Source organism: Chiloscyllium punctatum, chromosome 9 (assembly GCF_047496795.1).
Source record: "Chiloscyllium punctatum isolate Juve2018m chromosome 9, sChiPun1.3, whole genome shotgun sequence".
NCBI classification, from domain to species: Eukaryota; Metazoa; Chordata; class Chondrichthyes; order Orectolobiformes; family Hemiscylliidae; genus Chiloscyllium; species Chiloscyllium punctatum.
In genome coordinates, this window is record NC_092747.1 from 53,234,371 (window position 1) to 53,253,576 (window position 19,206).

Genomic DNA, 19,206 nt, shown 5'->3' on the forward strand with positions numbered 1-19,206 from the left:
CTCTAACCTCAGTTTAACTCACCCGGGGGACCGTACCTCCAACACAGCGTTGAGGACTCAAACCTCAATTTAAACGTAGGGGACCCAAACCCCAATTAACCCCCCCACCCCCAAAATACAGCACAGAGGACTTGAACCTCAGTTTCACAAGCGCACTGACAGTCTCTCAACTGAATTACCATTCAAGGAGTCCGTAAAATAGAGAGCAATTGAGCGAGGGAACAGTCTCCAGCACACAGAAATATCAAAAGACCAAGGTTTAAAGTTTTACCTTGTGGGCCCATTCGTCTTGAGATACCAAGTTCTGGGTGATTGCTGACACCGTACAATTGTATCTATTCATTTAGACCCTGCCAACTACGTTTCCCTATCCCCATATCATTCAAAGCAAAATGCTTAGAGACACAGAATGGCTTTACCTCCTTCATCTTTTATTCCCGGCCCTGGAGGGAGAGAACGATCGTCCGTGTGCACAGAGATATGAGTTCTCGGTCTGCTCTGGAATAGCAGTTTCTTGATGAATTATGTCGTCATTTTACAGGGAGAAGCATCTAGATAAAGCAACAGGCATATTGATTGGGTGACCATTACAATCAGTGATTGTCAATAGTAAAGATTAAGCCATCTGCTTTTACACAATGAATGTTCTTAACCTTAACTGGCTTCACATAATGAATACTTTTCAGCTTGTTAAATTGACATTGCATACTGAATGCTTCCAATATTGTTAAATGGCTCTATATAATGAATGCTCTTCTACCTTGTTAACCCATTACCCTTTCCTCCAGCACCCCATTGTTAACTGCAAGTTTTTATCTGATCTGAGTCATGTTCAGCTGAACCTCCTTGTTTCATCAAAACTCAGAACTTAACTCTTCCCTAACTGCTCATACCCTATACACAATCTCAGGGAATCTGAGAGATAGGATTTACATGTATTTGGAGAGGCAAGGGTTGATTAGCGAAAGTCAGCGTGGGTTTGTGCATGGGAAATTGTGTATCTCAAACTTGATTGAGATTTTTTAAAGGACAGAACTAAGAAGATTGAGGGCAAAGCGATAAACATTGTTTGTGACTTTCGTAAAGCCTTTGTCAAGGTTCCACTTAGACTGATTAGTAAAGTTAGATCACATGGAATTCAGGGAGAGCTAGTCATTTGGATACAGATTGGCTTGACTTGAAGATACAGGGTGGTGGTAGTGGAGAGTTGTTTTTCAGACTAGAGGCTAGTGAATAGCAGTTTTACGGGTGCTGGGTTCACTTTTTTATTTGCAATTTATGTAAACTATTTGGATGATTTAGGAGGCATGGTTATTAAGTTTGTGGATGATACCAAAACTGGTGGTACTGTTGACAGTGAAGATGCTCTAAGATTACAAATGGATCTTGATCTATGGAGCCTATGGGGTTAGGAGTAGCAGATGGAGTTTAGTTTGGACATTTGCAAGATATTGCATTTTGGTAAAACAAACAAGGCAGGACTTAACAGTTAGTGGTAGGGCCATAGGTAATGTTGTCAAACAGAGACTTAATGGTTCAGGTACCTAGTTCTTTGAAAGTTGCATCACAGGTACAATGGTTAAGAAGCTGTTAAGCATGCTTGCCGTCGTTGCTTAGACCTTAGCATGATGTCCCAAATCCTATATTCAAAGGTTGTATAGTACATTGAAGTAATATAGCAATGATTATTATTAACTTGGAGATGGTTCAAACCAGGACGTTGCCAGGACTGGAGGCTTTGAATTATAAAGAAAGGCTGGGACATTTGTCACTGGAGCATAGGAGGTTGGGGGTGACCTTTTTAGAGGTTTATACAATCAGGAGGGACATAGGTAAGTTAGTAGCCTAAGATTTTTTTCCTCAGGTGAGTGATTTCAAAACTAGGGCACACATTTTTAAGGTGAGAGGAGAAAGATTTATAAGGGACCTGAGAGGCAACTTTTTCACCCAGAAGATGTGTGGAATGAACTGCTGGAGCAAGTGGTAGATGCAGGCACAATTATAACATTGAAAACTCATTTGGGCAGGTACATGAATAGGAAAGGTGTACAGGGACATGTGCCAAATGCAGGCAAGTGGGACTAGTTTAGTTTGGGAAAACTGGTTGGCATGAGCAAGTTGGTTTAAAAGTCTGTTTCCATGCTCTATGACTTTGTTAGAAAAATGAAAAGTGCTACCAACATTTTTTTATATACTGCTTTATCAGTCTGTGAGCATGTGTAGTAAAGAATGTACATTGTCTACATGATAATCAATTCCTTTTATTTGAAATTGCATTTCAAATCAATTATTTTGGCTGAGTGCATATGATATAATTGATTTGAAAATCAATACAGTATGTTGAATGATTTTACAAGAGGGTTGGTGGTGTTAGGAGATCCTGTTTTAGTCCAAGCAGTCAGGAATTTTGGTTTAAAAGGTTTCCAAAAAATGACACCTCCAAGGTTCGAAAAGAGTCCCTTAGCACTGCATTGTAATGCAAGATTAGTTTGGGAACTCACGTTCTGCTTACAAATTCAGGCAAGAGTACCATCCATTGAACTAAGTTGATGTCCTCCAAAGATTAGGTATTCGATATATGCATCTGGATGGATATATGAATAGGAAGGGTTTGGAGGGATGTGGGCCGGTGCTGGCAGGTGGGACTACATTGGGTTGGGATATCTGATCAGCATGGACAGTTTGGACCAAAAGGTCTGTTTTTGTCCTGTACATCTCTATGACTCAATAAACTAAGCAAACAAAGAGAATCCTACATTATTTTTGTAATTGATCAATCTATCTCACTACCCGAGGGGGCATTCGTTAACAACTTTGTTTGTTTTATTAGATTCCCTACATTGTGGAAACAGGCCCTTCGGCCCAACAAGTCCACACTGACCCTCCGAAGAGCAGCCCACCCAGACCCATTCCCCTTCATTTACCCCTGCACCTAACACTATGGGCAATTTAGCATGGCCAATTCACCTAACCTGCACATCTTTGGACTGTGGGAGGAAGCCCATGTAGACACTGGGAGAATGTGCAAACTCCATACATAGTTGCCTGAGGTGGGAACTGAACCCAGGTCCTTGGCACTGTGAGGCAGCAGTGCTAACCTCCGAGCTACCGTGCCGCCCATAAGCTCTAAGCTGTGGTTATTATGCCACATTAGGCTATTTTTTACATAAACGTCTATGCCAACTCTCTGTAGAATAATTCAGTCAGTCCCATTCACCTGCTGTATTTCTGTAACCTTTCATTTTGCTGAAATACCCATCAATTTCTTTTTTAAATCATTCAAGTGGACCTAGAAGCAGATTTGCAGTGGTCTTGTATTTCCTTCTAATTACATGTTTCTGTATACTCCTAAATAATGCTTTTCTTAAAAAAAAAAGCAACAAATTAAATACTTGAAACCTGTGAATTGACAAAAGGAGCACGCTAGAAGATTGCAAATTAGTTCTAATATTAAGTACGAATGAGTTCATAGGCAGGTTTCTGCACACACATTTTAGGGTGAAGGTGGAAAATATACGTACCATTACATAAGATGCTGAGAAGAACCTTAATTGCAGCTTAGGTCATGGAGAATGGTTTAAAGCACTTCCTGTTATGTTGCTGTCGTCTTAGACTGGCTGTTTGGGAGTACTTGGTGCATGTAAAATGGGATAAACAAATTTTGCAGGAGAGATGATGTCCTTCTGTGGTGTTGACTTGTGAATGTTTTCTAATTTATACAATTACTATAGGACGAGACACCACACAACAGTCAAACTTTCTGCGAATTTTGAAGCTGCAATTTTCAACTCTAACCCACCCCTTAGGGTAGTGAATATGAAGTATAGATTTCCAATTAATTGACCCCCAGTTAGAACTGTTGATTTCTCTGGAGAAGAATTTAGAATTCGAGATACTAACAATATTCCTTCGTGAAAGAAACTGAATGCCTTTTTCAAAGTAAGGATGTTTTTAAAAAAATAAATACATATAAAGGTTTTGATGTTTCTTTTTGTATCTAACTTTACATTCTTTGTTCAGGAATAATTAAGCTGTGAATGAATTATTTCTGGTGATAGGTACTTATACAAATTGTGATTCCATTCTTTTTGAAAGTTAGGAAAATGGTTCAAACCTATAAGAATGTATTTTAAAGGTTGACCAGCTATTGTATGTACTATTGCTTTTTGTTGCAGGGTGAAAATGTCCGCCCACTTTCCTTGTCAGGGCATGTTGGATTTGACAGTTTACCAGATCAACTAGTTAATAAATCTACCTCCCAGGGGTTTTGCTTTAATATTCTTTGTGTTGGTAAGTACTTGAATATTTTTATTCCAATTTTGTGGTTAAATGGTGGTCAGTGAACACCAATAGTGTTTAAATGATAGTGATTCAATTCGGCAACTATAGGCGTGTTATTTACTTTGAAGAATCCAGAAAAGGGGGACAAATTGCTTTGTTCTAATTTCAAGATAATGAACAAAGTCAACCTCTGTTCACATCGTGATTATGAACTCCTTTTCAAAACTGTGGGTAAGTGCATCAGCCAAGTCTGGGTAAATGGAGCTAATGCACAGTTAAGGTCTGATAGAATGATGAAACAGTCTCATGGCACTTTCTCACCACCTTTCCCATCCCCTCTTCCTACTCTATTGAGTCAATAGTGTTCAAAACACACTGGCAGTAATGAGAAACGAAAGGCACATTTTTGAAACCAAACTACAATAATTTAAACAATTGAAGAAAGGATCTCTATGGGATTGATTTATTTTTCAATAATCGCTTTCACTTGATTAAACAAATTAGAAATTTAAATTTTATTTTGTTCAGTTTGAGTTAATTTTTAAAAATTTTGTTACGAGGAAAGCCATATGGCTCAGGCCAATTAAAAGGTCATGGTGTATATGGTTTTTTGGTGGTTTTATGACTCAAGCTAAAGTAAACTGAAAATGCTTTGGGGCAAAAGACTTTTTGCACTGAGTAACGTGGAGTTTGTAGCAGATTTATGTATATTAGTCTTTATATGATTATTTTAGGATTTAATTTATTTTGGGCATCAACAGTTATTGTGGAGTTTCATTTTGTTCTTTTAAATTAAGATTGCTAGGTTTTGGACAACATCATAAACGTAAGGTGGAACATTTGGGGTGTCATTAATTCATTAGGGGTGACACTTTTACTTCATGCATCTGCTTGAAGTATCCGACTGGTGCCACTGGGAAAGATCTTATGAAGTTGGTAAACGAGGAGCTGTTATAAAGACACTGTCCTATTAAGCGATTGACATGTCAAAGAATGAATTAGGAGACAGGAAGTGATGTCACTAAAGAAACCCAATAGGAATTGGGCAGACGTTGCCTTGCCAATCCAAAATTCACCATGAACTGTGGGCTAAGTAGTCAGCCAATTGGAGTTCAGGATGTCTCTGATCATCCACAGGGCTAGTGGCTAGAATGAGTCAATAAGTAGTGATTCTTCGTAGTTCAGTGTACAGGAAAGAAGGCCAAAGGCAGAAGAAGAATTTCAGTCAACAGAAGAGAGCAAGGGATCCGTGCCCAATCGACCAGATTTAGGAACTGAATCTTGAGTAGATCAATTGAAAATCATTGCTTTCTTAATTTATTGTTTTTGTATTTATAAATTTTGTAAAACATATTTATACCTGGATTGGGCGTTCGATCTAATCAGAACTAGTAAACATTTAGATGAGCTTTCTCCAGCTTTGTCTAGAATTGTAATTGCTTTGGATTTTGCAGTTAAAGGGGCACACACATGAAAGAGTGGAGATAATGGTTGATTTGCATTGTTATCCAAGAGAAGGTGCCATAAGTGAAATTTGAATGTTTATTGTTAAAGCTGCACAGTTTCAAGGTGTTTTTGTAAATCAATGATGTATGACTAAATTGTGAAGATACTGCCTTTATCCAATGCTGGTGCTGTATAAGCACGTTTGCCAATGAATTCCAGAATTATAACAGCTCAGAATCATTTGTTGCCTGTGGCTCATGCTGAAGACTTTTCTAATATGAGATACTTAGTGGTGCAAAGTCTGAAATTTTGTTTTAATATGAAATTTGAACTTACGTGCTGAACTGGGAGAATGTTTAAATTATGTATATTTGCCTATCATAACATGGTGCTGAATTAACAATGCAAACTGTTCAGTTTTCACCATGTAAATCTCTGAACTCAAATTCAATCTTGTGTTCCTTTTATGGATTGGGATCAGAAAATGATTGTAGATGTTGCCAGGTTGTCACTTTCCCTCATTTTTCAAGGATGGGAATCAGCTACCAGGATTCCAGTCCCGCACAATGCTATTGACTCTAACTCTCTCTATCCACAGGATTTTGTTGAGCTGGGTAATGAATACAACCTTGCCAAAAGTAATCTTGCCCAGAATATTGATGCAATAGTTGATATATGTAAAGTGATGGTAAATAATAAATTAAGTCTGATATTTATTTTGAGTTATGTAGCTATACCTCATGAGAAATTGAGATACTCTTCTCCTCATCAATACAAGCATCCTAAATTCTTTGAATGTTTAAAGTTCCTGAGACAGACCGAAAAAGATTTACATAAAGTAAAGCATCATTTGTGGGTTGGCAGATTTGGACAGTTCTTTGCCTTAGTTACTGCAACATACCACATGTGCATACATCTAAAATATTGATAAACTCACTCCAAATATCATCATCAATTGAACTGTGCAATTTCCTTCCAGTAATCAAATGTTGAAATTCCCGAATAATAAAGCATTGATGAGAACATTAATGAGGCATTGTCCATTGGGGATGTAGGTTGTTACAAGTCTGAAGAAAAGAATTCCACTGCTCTGGAATTTTTAGTATTTCCTCATGATCTGCTTTAAGTATATTGTTGTCCACCCTGCACAAGGCATTACTCTAATTAAAGCAATGCAGTAAGGATGTACATTTAGTAATTACAAGACTGTCCTCAATAGGTGCAGAAGTAATTTCCATTTGCCATTTTTTTTTCTATGTTTTTCTGTTGGAATTGTGCTATGAAACTTTGATTATATCCAGGTCTTTCTTTTACAACTTCTCCTCTCCCCTCTCCCTCCAAACCCCATGAAATAAGGACCAAAAAATGCATTTTCCTTCCTAATTACCTGCTGTATCTGTGTGCTAGCTTTCTGTGTTTTGTGCTCAAGTACCCCACGTCCCTTTGCATTCAAGCTTTCTGCAATTTTTCTCCATTTGAATAGTAATGTTCTTTTTTTTTCTCCCTTTTTTAAAATGAACAATTTCACATTTTCCCAAAATATAGTCCATTTGCCAACTTTTTGCCCACTTACTTAACCTAACAGTATCTATGTCAACTTTGTACCCCTCTCACAACCCAACTTTCCATCTATTTTTGTGAACTGCAAATTTAGCTACAGTACACTGACTTCCTCCAAGTCATTACTATATATTGTAAACAGTTGCAGCCTCAGCACTGATCCCTGTGATCCGAGTTGAACCCTACTGGCCATAGGTCGCCAAACCTGAAAAGGAATTCCATATTCCTCACTGTTTTCCTGCCCATTAGCCAATTCTCTATCCATGCCAATATACTACTTCCAAAACCATGGGATCTGATGAATGACCTTTCATGAGGTCCTTTGTCAAATGCCTCCTTGAAGTTCAAACACGACACATTGACTGAATTGCAGGGCAGAAACCTTCTTTATATTTAAAATAACTAGGATATTCACTTGTTGCTTCAAGGGTACAGGCCAAGAGTTAGTGAGCCAAATAGCTACCTCCTGTATGGAACGTTCTATGGTTCCGCCAAATTTAATTTATTTAGTCGATATGGTAGCTCAGTGGTTAGCACTGATGCCTAATGCGTCACAGCACCAGGGACCAAGGTTCAATTCCAGCTTTAGACAACTGTCTGTGTGGAGTTTCCACATTTTCCCTGTGTCTACGTAGGTTCCCCAGCTCCTTCAGTTTCCTCCCACTGGCCAAATATATGCAAGTTAGGTGGATTGGCCATTATTAGTTGTTTTATGGTGTCCAGGCATGTGCAGACTAAGTGGATTAACTATGGTAAATGTGGGATTGTGGGGATGCTATTTGGAGGGTTGGTGCATACTTGATGGGCTGAATGGACTCTATCTGCACAGTAGGGATTCTATGATATTAAATGATTTATTATTTTAAACTAGTTTCTATTTAAGGTTTGCTCGTCCACTTCTAACCACCAGTTTGTTCCTTCAGAGTCTTTGGTTCTTTGCCCCTTTGTCTTCATTGAAGCCTTGCTGCACATTGCACCACACGACCTCCTGACATAGCAACTTGCCTTTACCACTATCATGCTAAGTTGTACCTGATTCTCTTTGTCCCTTGTCTGGCACCTTTTCACTTAACTTTTGCCATTTTATCACCTGATTTCCTCACCTGAGATCCTTTCTCTTGCCAGCTTCTGCACTAAGCAACTCTTTCAGTGATTTCATTCTGCATTTTGATTCCCCTTATGGTCTTCTATTTGCCTTTTTTTTTGTTTCTCACTCTCATGTTAATCTATTAGAGTCATAGAGATGTACAGCGTGGAAATAGACCCTTCGGTCCGGTCCGACCCATCCATGCCAACCAGATATCCCAACCCTATCTAGTCCCACCTGCCAGCACCCGGCCCATGTCCCTCCAAACCCTTCCTATTCATATGTTGCAATTGTACTAGCCTGCACCACATCCCCTGGCAGCTCATTCCATACATGTACCAACCTCTGCGTGAAAAGGTTGCCCCTTAGGTCTCTTTTATATCTTTCCCCTCTCACCTTAAACCTATGCCCTCTAGTTCTGGACTCCCTGATCCCAGGGAAAAGACTTTGTCTATTTATCCTATCCATGCTCCTCATAATTTTGTAAACCTCTATAAGGTCACCCCTCAGCCTCTGACGCTCCAGGGAAAACAGCCCCAGCCTGTTCAGCCTCTCCCTGTAGCTCAGATCCTCCAACCCTGGCAACATCCTTGTAAAGCTCTTCTGAACCTTTTCAAGTTTCATTTTTCCGATAGGAAGGAGACCAGAATTGTACGCAATATTCCGACAGTGGCGTAACCAATGTCCTATACAGCCGCAACATGACCTCCCAACTCCTATACTCAATACTCTGACCAATAAAGCTAAGCATACCAAACGCCTTCTTCACTATCCTATCTACCTGCGACTCGACTTTCAAGGAGCTATGAACCTGCACTCCAAGGTCTCTTTGTTCAGCAACACTCCCTAGAACCTTACCATTAAGTGCATAAGTCTTGCTAAGATTTGCTTTCCCAAAATGCAGCACCTCGCATTTATCTGAATTAAACTCCATCTGCCACTTCTCAGCCCATTGGCCCACCTTGTCCAGATCCTGTTGTAATCTGAGGTAACCTTCTTCGCTGTCCACTACACCTCCAATTTTGGTGTCATCTGCAAACTTACTAACTGTACCTCTTATGCTCGCATCCAAATCATTTATGTAAATGACAAAAAGTAGAGGGCCCAGCACCGATCCTTGTGGCACTCCACTGGTCACAGGCCTCCAGTCTGAAAAACAACTCTCCACCACCACTCTGTCTTCTACCTTTGAGCCAGTTCTGTATCCAAATGGCTAGTTCTCCCTGTATTCCATGAGATCTAACCTAGCTAATCAGTCTCCCATGGGGAACCTTGTCGAATGCCTTACTGAAGTACATATAGATCACCTCTACAGCTCTGCCTTCATCAATCTTCTTTGTTACTTCAAAAAACTCAATCAAGTTTGTGAGACATGATTTCCCACGCACAAAGACATGTTGACTATCCTGAATCAGTCCTTGCCTTTCCAAATACATGTACATCCTGTCCCTCAGGATTCCCTCCAACAACTTGCCCACCACCGAGGTCAGGCTCACCGGATGATAGTTCCCTGACTTGTCTTTACCGTCCTTCTTAAACCGTGGCACCACATTTGCCAACCTCCAGTCTTACAGCACCTCACCTGTGACTATCGATGATTCAAATATCTCAGCAAGAGGCCCAGCAATCACTTCTCTAGCTTCCCACAGAGTTCTAGGGTATACCTGATCAGGTCCTGGGGATTTATCCACCTTTTAACCGTTTCAAGACATCCAGCACTTCCTCCTCTGTAATCTGGACATTTTGCAAGGTGTCACCATCTATTTCCCTACAGTCTATTTCTTCCATATCCTTTTCCAAGTAAATACTGATGCAAAATATTCATTTAGTATCTCCCCCATTTTCTGTGGCTCCACACAAAAGCCGCCTTGCTGATCTTTAAGGGGCCCTATTCTCTCCCTAGTTACCTTTTTGTCCTTAATATATTTGTAAAAACCCTTTGGATTCTCCTTAATTGTATTTGCCAATGCTATCTCATGTCCCTGTTTTGCCCTCCTGATTTCCCTCTTAAGTATACTCCTACTTTTTTTATACTCTTCTAAGGATTCACTCGATCCATCCTGTCGATACCTGACATATGCTTCCTTCTTTTTCTTAACCAAACCCTCAATTTCTTTAGTCATCCAGCATTCCCTATACCTACCAGCCTTCCCATTCACCCTGACAGGAATATACTTCCTCTGGATTCTCGTTATCTCATTTCTGAAGGCTTCCCATTTTCCAGCTGTCCCTTTACCTACAAACATCTGCCTCCAATCAGCTTTCAAAAATTCTTGCCTAATACCGTCAAAATTTGCCTTTCTCCAATTTAGAACTTCAACTTTTAGATCTGGTCTATCCCTTTCCATCACTGTTTTAAAATGAATAGAATTATGGTCGCTGGCCCCAAAATGCTCCCCCACTGACACCTCAATCACCTGCCCTGCCTTATTTCCCAAGAGTAGGTCAAGTTTTGTACCTTCTCTTGTAGGTACATCCACATACTGAATCAGAAAATTGTCTTGTACACACTTAAGAAATTCCTCTCCATTGAATCCTTTAACACTCTGGCAGTCCCAGTCGATGTTTGGAAAGTTAAAATCCCCTACCATAACTACCCTATTATTCTTACAGATAGCTGAGGTCTCCCTACAAGTTTATTTCTCAATTTCCCTCTGACTATTGGGGGGAGGTCTATAATACAATCCCAATAAGGTGATCATCCCTTTCTTAATTCCACCCAAATAACTTCCCTGGATGTATTTCTGGGAATATCCTCCCTCAGCACAGCAGTAATGCTATCTCTTATCAAAAATGCCACTCCCCCTCCTCACTTGCCTCCCTTTCTATCCTCCCTGTAGCATTTGTATCCTGGAACATTAAGCTGCGAGTCCTGCCCATCCCTGAGTCATGTTTCCGTAATTGCTAGGATATCCCAGTCCCATGTTCCTAACCATGCCCTGAGTTCATCTGCCTTCCCTGTTTAGGCTGCTTGCATTGAAATAAATGCAGTTTAATTTATCAGTCCTACCTTGTCCTTGCCTGCCCGACTCACATCTGTTCTCAGCTGTACCCATCTCCGACCAATCTCTTTCCTCACTATCTCCCTGGGTCCCATCCCCCACCTTACTAGTTTACATCCTCCCAAGCAGTTCAAGCAAATTTCCCTGCCAGTATATTAGTCCCCTTCCAATTTAGGTGCAATCCGTCCTTCTTGTACAGGTCGCTTCTACCCCAAAAGAGACTCCAATGATCCAAAAATGTGAATCCTTCTCCCATACACCAGCTCCTCAGCCATGCATTCATCTGCTCTATCCTCCTATTCCTGCCCTCACCAGCTCGTAGCGCTGGGAGTAATCCAGATATTACTACCCTTGAGGACCTCGTTTTTAAATTTCTGCCTAACTCTCTGTAATCTCCCTTCAGAATCTCAACCTTTTCCCTTCCAATGTCGTTGGTTCCAATATGGACAATGACCTACTGCTGGCCTTTCTCCCCCGTGAGAATATTCTGCACCTTCTCTGAGACATCCTTGATCCTTGCACCAAGGAAACAACACACCATTCTGCTTTTTCTCTGTCTGTACCTCTGACTACAGAATTGATCTCTTGGAAGCCGACATACCCCTCGTTGCATTAGAGCCAGTCTCAATACCAGAAACTTGGCCGTTCGTGCTATGTTCCCCTGAGAATCCATCACCCCCTACATTTTCCAAAACAGCATACCTGTTTGAAATGGGTATATCCATAAAAGATTCCTGCACTAGCTGCCTACCTCTCTTACCCTTCCTGGAATTAACCCATCTATGTGACTGTATCTGAGACTTTTCCCCCTTCCTATAACTGCCATCCATCACATACTGTTGCTGTTGCAAATGCCTCATCGCTTCTATCTGTCTCTCCAACCGATCCACTCGATCTGATAAGATTCGCATCCAACAGCATTTATGGCAGATATAATCCGCAGTAACCCTTAAACTCTCTTTAAACTCCCACATCTGACAAGAAGTACATATCACTGCAAAGGCCATTTTTGCTCCTTCACCGTCTACAGACCCAGAAAATAACACCGTCTTATTCCTCTACAAACACTGCCCCAGGTTAAATTAATAGCTATGGCTCCCTTCCCTCCCTTCCCTCCCTTCCCTCCCGTCCATCCACAACAGCAATGGCCGCTCCTGGAATGTGAGGAAACCAACCCCAACACCTAAAATATCCGGAAAGGAATGAGCCGCCCTTACAGCCAGGAACGTCCCCCATCCCCCATCTTGGGTTACCCTGAGTCCTCTTATCATTCTGCCTTAGCTCAAGCTCTCCCTCCACACGTGAGACCATCTCTTCATTTCCAAGGATTCTTTCCAACCACTTCCTAATTCTCCTCTACCACATTCCTCCCCTTCAACTTAACCCAATATCCCATCAGTAGTTGCCTGAGGTGAGAGTAGGTTACTGACTCCTTTTACATATTTGCTCAAGTTGTCTGCTGTGACTCTATCAGTTGTCTTTACTACTGTGTTTAAGTACATTTTTTACCTCTATTACTAACAATCTTCTCCTCTCTCTAGTTTTGTCACCAACCTTGCCAACCCATGCTCACTCCCTTGCATTTGAGGGCTACAAGCCTGAATGCATGCCAAACATAAAGTCATTTATTACACTAGCTGGCTGAGCAACATCAAGAAACTAAAATTCTGCCCTCTCCTTAGTTAAATCCTCCCTGTGCTGCTGCTCCTCCAAGTGGAACTGGACCTAGGTAGACTTTCTTCTTAAAATGCCATTTTTAATGCCTTTCCCATACCTGCTACGAAGAGTAAGGAGTTTGTAGATTCTTTAACTGTAAGATCTGTACAGCTCCTTGTGCTACTAACCGCTGCCCACTTCCACCCACCTTCATCCAACTCGTACTTGCTTGTCTGCCTCCTAATACCCTACTTTTATTGTTTGGTACATTTTTTCTCTGAGCTTTGTGTGTGCTGTCTTGTCTCAGCTGTCCTTCAAGTTTTTCTTTTCCATTACACTCTTCTGCCTTGATACCTGCACTTCAGCCAGATCTCAGGAAAAGCTGGAAGCTGTCTGTTTCAATCTGTCATATTGTGCCATAATGTTAATGCTTTTACAAAATATTCTATAGTTTTCTCTCTTTAACAATTTCACAATAATTGTCAGAGGCTTAGATCCACAGCACAGAAAACTGCCCTTTTTGGTTCTTCACTTCCGCACTGTTGAATATCTAACTATCTTAATTCTGTTTTCCAGCATTTGGCCCTTAGCTTTGTTTGTTGACCATGGCATGTGCAATGCTATTGTCTTTGTTTCCTTCTTCTGGTGAATGCATCAGTTTGTGTGTGTAAATACATATATTGCATATTTTGTGCAATTAATGTTTTAAGTGATCAAACTTAGTTGAGATTTCATAAATAGAGTCATAGAATCATAGAGATGTACAGCATGGAAACAGATCCTTCGGTCCAACCCGTTCATGCCGACCAGATATCCCAACCCAATCTAGTCCCACCTGCCAGCACCTGGCCCATATCCCTCCAAACCCTTCCTATTCATATACCCATCCTGATGCCTCTTAAACGTTGCAATTGTACCAACCTCCACCACATCCTCTGGCAGCTCATTCCATACACATACCACTCTGCGTGAAAAAGTTGCCCCTTGGGTCTCTTTTTATATCTTTCCCCTCTCACCCTAAACCTATGCCCGCTAGTTCTGGCCTCCCTGATCCCAGGGAAAAGACTTTGTCTATTTATCCTATCCATGCCCCTCAATTTTGTAAACCTCTATAAGGTCACCCCTCAGTCTTTGACGCTCCAGGGAAAACAGCCCCAGCTCGTTCATCCTCTCCCTGTAGCTCAGATCCTCCAACCCTGGCAACATCCTTGTAAATCTTTTCTGAATCCTTTCAAGTTTCACAACATCTTTCCAATAGGAAGGAGACCAGAATTGCACGCAATATTCCAACAGTGGCCTGACCAATGTCCTGTACAGCTGCAACATGACCTCCGAACTCCTATACTCAATACTCTGACCAATAAAGGAAAGCATACCAAACGCCGCCTTCACAATCATATCTACTTGCGACTCTACTTTCAAGGAGCTATGAACCTAGCACAGAGGGAAGCCATTTGGTCCATTGTGCTGGTGTGGCACTACCAAAGAGCTTTCCACCAAGTTCTGCTCCCCACCTTTTCAAATCTCCCCACATCCTTTCAAATCTTTTCCTGTGATTTATCTATCCAATTCCCTTTTGAAAGTTGCTATTGAATTTCACCACCTTTTTCAGACACTACATTTTCAAATGTAGTAGAAAGTGAGGACTGCAGGTGTAGAGATCAGAGTTGAGACTGTGGTGCTGCAAAAGGGCTTATGCTCAAAACGTCGATTCTCTTGCTTCTTGAATGATGCCTGACCTGCTGTGCTTTTCCAGCACCACACTCTCGATTCTAGAATGTAGTATCTGTTCTCATTTTTTTTATTTCTTCCTGTCACTATTTGGTTCTGTTGCCAAACACCTCAAATCAGTGTACCTTTGTTACTAACTCTTCTGCTACTCTGAGTATTTAAGGAAAACTTAACAAAGCCTTTTGTGATGCAGATCTTTCAATCAGATGTCCTCTTTATCTTAGATCGGCAGTTTTCCCCTACACATTTTTAAAATGAAGGCCTTGACATTCTTTCAAAATGATTGAATGCCATTCCAATTAAGGTCTAAGTAGTGTCTTATAAAGATTTAGCATTGCTGTCTTGTTTTTGTGCATGATATTACTTCATAATGTCAAGGGTACGTTTATACTTTATTTTAACATCCTTCTGAACTTGACTGCCTTAAAACCCTGAGCACGTAATTGTATGTCTCTTCTCTTAAATGAAATTATGCAATTTTAAAGAGGTTTATGTTGCCTTCCTATGTTCTTTCTACCAAAATACAGGATATATCATCACATTTCTTAATATTAAGTTTCACTTGCTTGTCATCCTGAAGTCTATTACTGTCCTCCTGAGTGTTTACATTTTTGAATTTCATGTTAACAATAAACATGAAAATATGACGATTCATTTCAAACTTTCTAAGTATGCTGTACATCTCTATGACTCTGACTCTTACTTACTTTGGATTTGAAGAAATTATATATTTACAGTTTACCACCTGACATTTATTAACGTTATGCTTAGGTCTTGAGGAGGCAGCCAAGTTTGAAATGTCACAAGTGTCAGCCTTTAGCCTACTGGATTCACTGCACACAGAATGGAGAAACAACTGAAGGCACCAGGTACTGCAAAGGTTCTAGGCTGTGACAGTACATCAGCTGTAGTACTTAAGACATTGGTGTCGTACCTGATTGTGGAAAAGATCCCCATATACTGTTTATTTATAAAATAAATCTGTCATGGACTATTTATTAATCCAGTGATTGGGGAATGATTTGGGAACCTGGCTGCGAATCTTGCCATGAATTTGAATTCAGTAAAACTCCATAATAATTAGGAGCCTAATGGTGACCATGAAACCATTCAGTTGTAGGAGTAAAACCTATCTGGTTCACTAATATCTTCTTAGCGAAGGGCACTGCCTGGTCTGGCCTACATGTGACAAACGTGGTTATCTCTTAACTCTCAATTATGGATAGGCAATAAATGCTGGTCTAACCAGTGACCTCCCCCACATCCCGTGAAAGGATTTTCAAAAAAACTCCAGGGAACAAGTTAACAATGGTTTATTTCATGCATAAGTAAGCAGAATCAATCTTATCACTGTAAAAACCAACTCTGGTGTGTTTCAGACTCCTCTAATCTTTATACAAAACATTATAGTATACATATTACAATTCCTGCATTCCTCTGTCCCGGTGTCTTACATTATCTGTCTTCCCAGTTGTAGAGGCAGTTGGTATTTTACCAATGGCTGATAGTATTCTGCTGATAATGCTTCTTGATTGTTGTGTTGTCTCATTTTGTCATCTATTCTTTACATCTGTGAAACCCATTTGCTTCACTATGACTGACAATATGATTAAAGTCGTTCATCTCCTGGCTTGCCCTTAGCCTAGTCCAGTGTAGCCAACCTAGTATTTTTCCCTTTCTACTCCACCACTCACAGGTTACAGGCCAGGTATCATGCTTAGTGTTGTACAGTTACTTAATTTTACAATCTATACAGTTTGGCACAATACACTTGGCACTTGCCTCATACATTCTGAGCCGACATTCTCTAACTTTCATACTCCTTTTCATTTATTGTGTGTAGTTTTGATTTTGTGAAACAAATCGGCTAGATATGACTACCTACTGGATGGTAACTAAAACATGGGAGATGGACCTGATTCATGAGCGTATTGATCTACATGTATGATTTCCAATTCCACAGATCTGTTCTCTTCGCTCTTACCGAGTTCTGCATGTTGGATATAACAACAACATATGTGCTTTCATATTACTAACAATATGACTAAAGTTTTAACCCTTAAATAACTTAACCCATTTAGTCCACACATAGCATTTAGGCACTTGCCCAAGAACCAATCAAATGATGTTGCTATGTAGAATTTCCCTAACTCACACAACTAATTAAAAGACTGCCTTTGGTCAAAAATATCCTGAATGTGTACACCTAGATACCAGTCTCTCCTCACTGCTTGAATAAAGCAGCACTGTACAGTAGTCCTGCCATACTCGTGGGGGATACATTCCAAGACCTACCTTGGCAGCCCAGACCTGCAGATAGGAGTGAACCCATTCATTTAAATGGGAAACTGTGAAAAATGATTCCGCAGATACAGCGATCGCCCTGTATATGAAAACGTCAATGAGTTCACAAATAATTTTTAAAACTACAATATTTCCACAGTTTCATTTTTAAAAATTTAAACAGTATCTTTTCCCATGTTTTAGTGCACAGTCCAAAAATAAGGTCCTTCAACAGCAACACAAGAAGCTTAATAACATTCTGGACTAAGCAGTCTGTTTGATTGGTACTCCATCTAGTAGCTTTAACATTCACCTATTTCATCACTGACACTAGTGTGTGCAGAAACTCACCAAACCTCATTCCACAACACTTCCAATCCACTACCACTACCATCTAATAAATGAATAGTCAGTGCATGGGAATATCATTACTTGAAGGTTCCTGTCCAAGCTGCACACAGTCTTCACTTGAAAGTAAATCACTGTTTTTTTGCTTTCACTGGGTCAAAATCTTAACCTCCTTTCTAACAGCACTTGGTTTACCTACACTCCAAAGAATGAAGCAGTTCAAGAAGGCAAGTCACCACCAGCATGTCCAGATTTGGGTTTGACAGTAAATGCTGGCCTGGCCTGAGATATCCACATCCCTTGTATGCATAATTTTTTAAAAAAGGCTGTTCGGATTGTGGTTTCAACTCTACAATTAACACTTTCCCTTTTTTAATCGTGTGTGTGTGTAACAATTTCTCATGTTCTAGTTTCTTCCACAACAAGTGACATCCTTTCGGCATCCACACTGTTAACAATGTGGGTTCACTTCTTACACCACTGAGGCTACCATGGAGGACACTCCTTAACCGAGGTATAGTGACCCTCTGGTTAAACGATCCATCATTTGCCTCTCTCTCTCATGAGAGAATCGCCCTATGGTCTGGAGCTTTTACTGTCTCCTATTCCATGAGCACTTGTCAAATGCTAAATGTAAATTTAAGTGCAGCGTGTCCACTGATTTCCCCTTTTGTCTATTTTGCTCGTCTCTTCCTTCAGTAACTCCCAGCAACTTAGTCAAATGATTTCCCTTACACACATCATGTTGACCCTGCCAGATGGTATTGACATTTTATGTCCTGCTATATCCTCCTGAATGAAAGATCCCCACGTTTTCCTTTTGGCAGATATTAAGCTAACCAACTTGCACACTCTCCCTCCCTGTATCTGTGTCTCTATCTCTCTTTCTCCCACCTCTGAATAGAAGAGTCACGGTCCCTTTCTGTTGAGACTTTGGAAAATTAAAATCAGCTGATTTACTATCTCAGTAGCTACTTATTTTAAGACACTACTATGAGGTCCATTTGGAGCCTGGGGACCTGTCAACTTTTGGCTCTAGTAATAGACTTTTGTTGCCCAGGTGATTTTGTAATTGCTTTAGGTTCCTCCTGTTCTTTTTCACATACTGATTAAGAATATTTTTGGAATCTGATCTTTGCAGTGAAGACAGGTGCAAAATACCTGTTCAGTTAATCTCCTATAGGCTTAATTTCCAATATTGATTCATCAGACTTTATAAAAGATCAATATGACGTTTACGTGCTCACTTTTTCCTTTTTAAGTAGCTCGAAGTACTTTATTTTGTTTCTGTCTAGCTTTTATACTTTTTGTTTATCCCTCCTTATTAATCTTTTAGTCACACTCTTTAACCTTCCTAGTTACAGGTGGTGTATATGTTCCTTTAAATTTTTGCTTTTCACTGAAATATAGTTTTGTCTGAGTATTTTGAAATATCTCCTTTAAACGTTTGCATTTGTACTGATATCTCCTGTAACCTAGTGACCCGGTTCACTTCAGCCAGCTCTAACTTCATGTTCTCATAATTGTCATTTTCGGTCCTTTTCCAGTTACTGAGAGCCCGGCTTCAATGCCAACTACCAAAATTATCAAACAGAAAATTGTTCTGTTTAACGAACCTTGATTTCTCTCACCAAGTTCTCCATGTTCTGATTTGCTAATTGGCAATAGGTGACTGAAACTGAACCCCACTGCAGTTAGCTTTCTGTTTACACTTTTTTTCTTTATTAACTAGCTGTCTCCTGACAATATCAAGTCTGTAAGATTTACAGTTCAGGAGACATTTTACCCCAAACATGCTTTTAAGAATTTATA

General features: G+C 40.2%; 1 protein-coding gene across 1 annotated transcript in view; it reads left to right on the forward strand.

The window, feature by feature from the left end:
• The window catches only part of septin10 (septin 10), an 89,293-nt gene that overhangs the window by 9,806 nt on the left and 60,281 nt on the right, over positions 1–19,206 (forward strand). Inside the window, exon 2 of the mRNA XM_072577532.1 lies at positions 4,176–4,290. Within this exon, the coding sequence (XP_072433633.1) occupies positions 4,176–4,290 (115 nt within the window). The remainder of the gene's footprint in view (positions 1–4,175; positions 4,291–19,206) is intronic.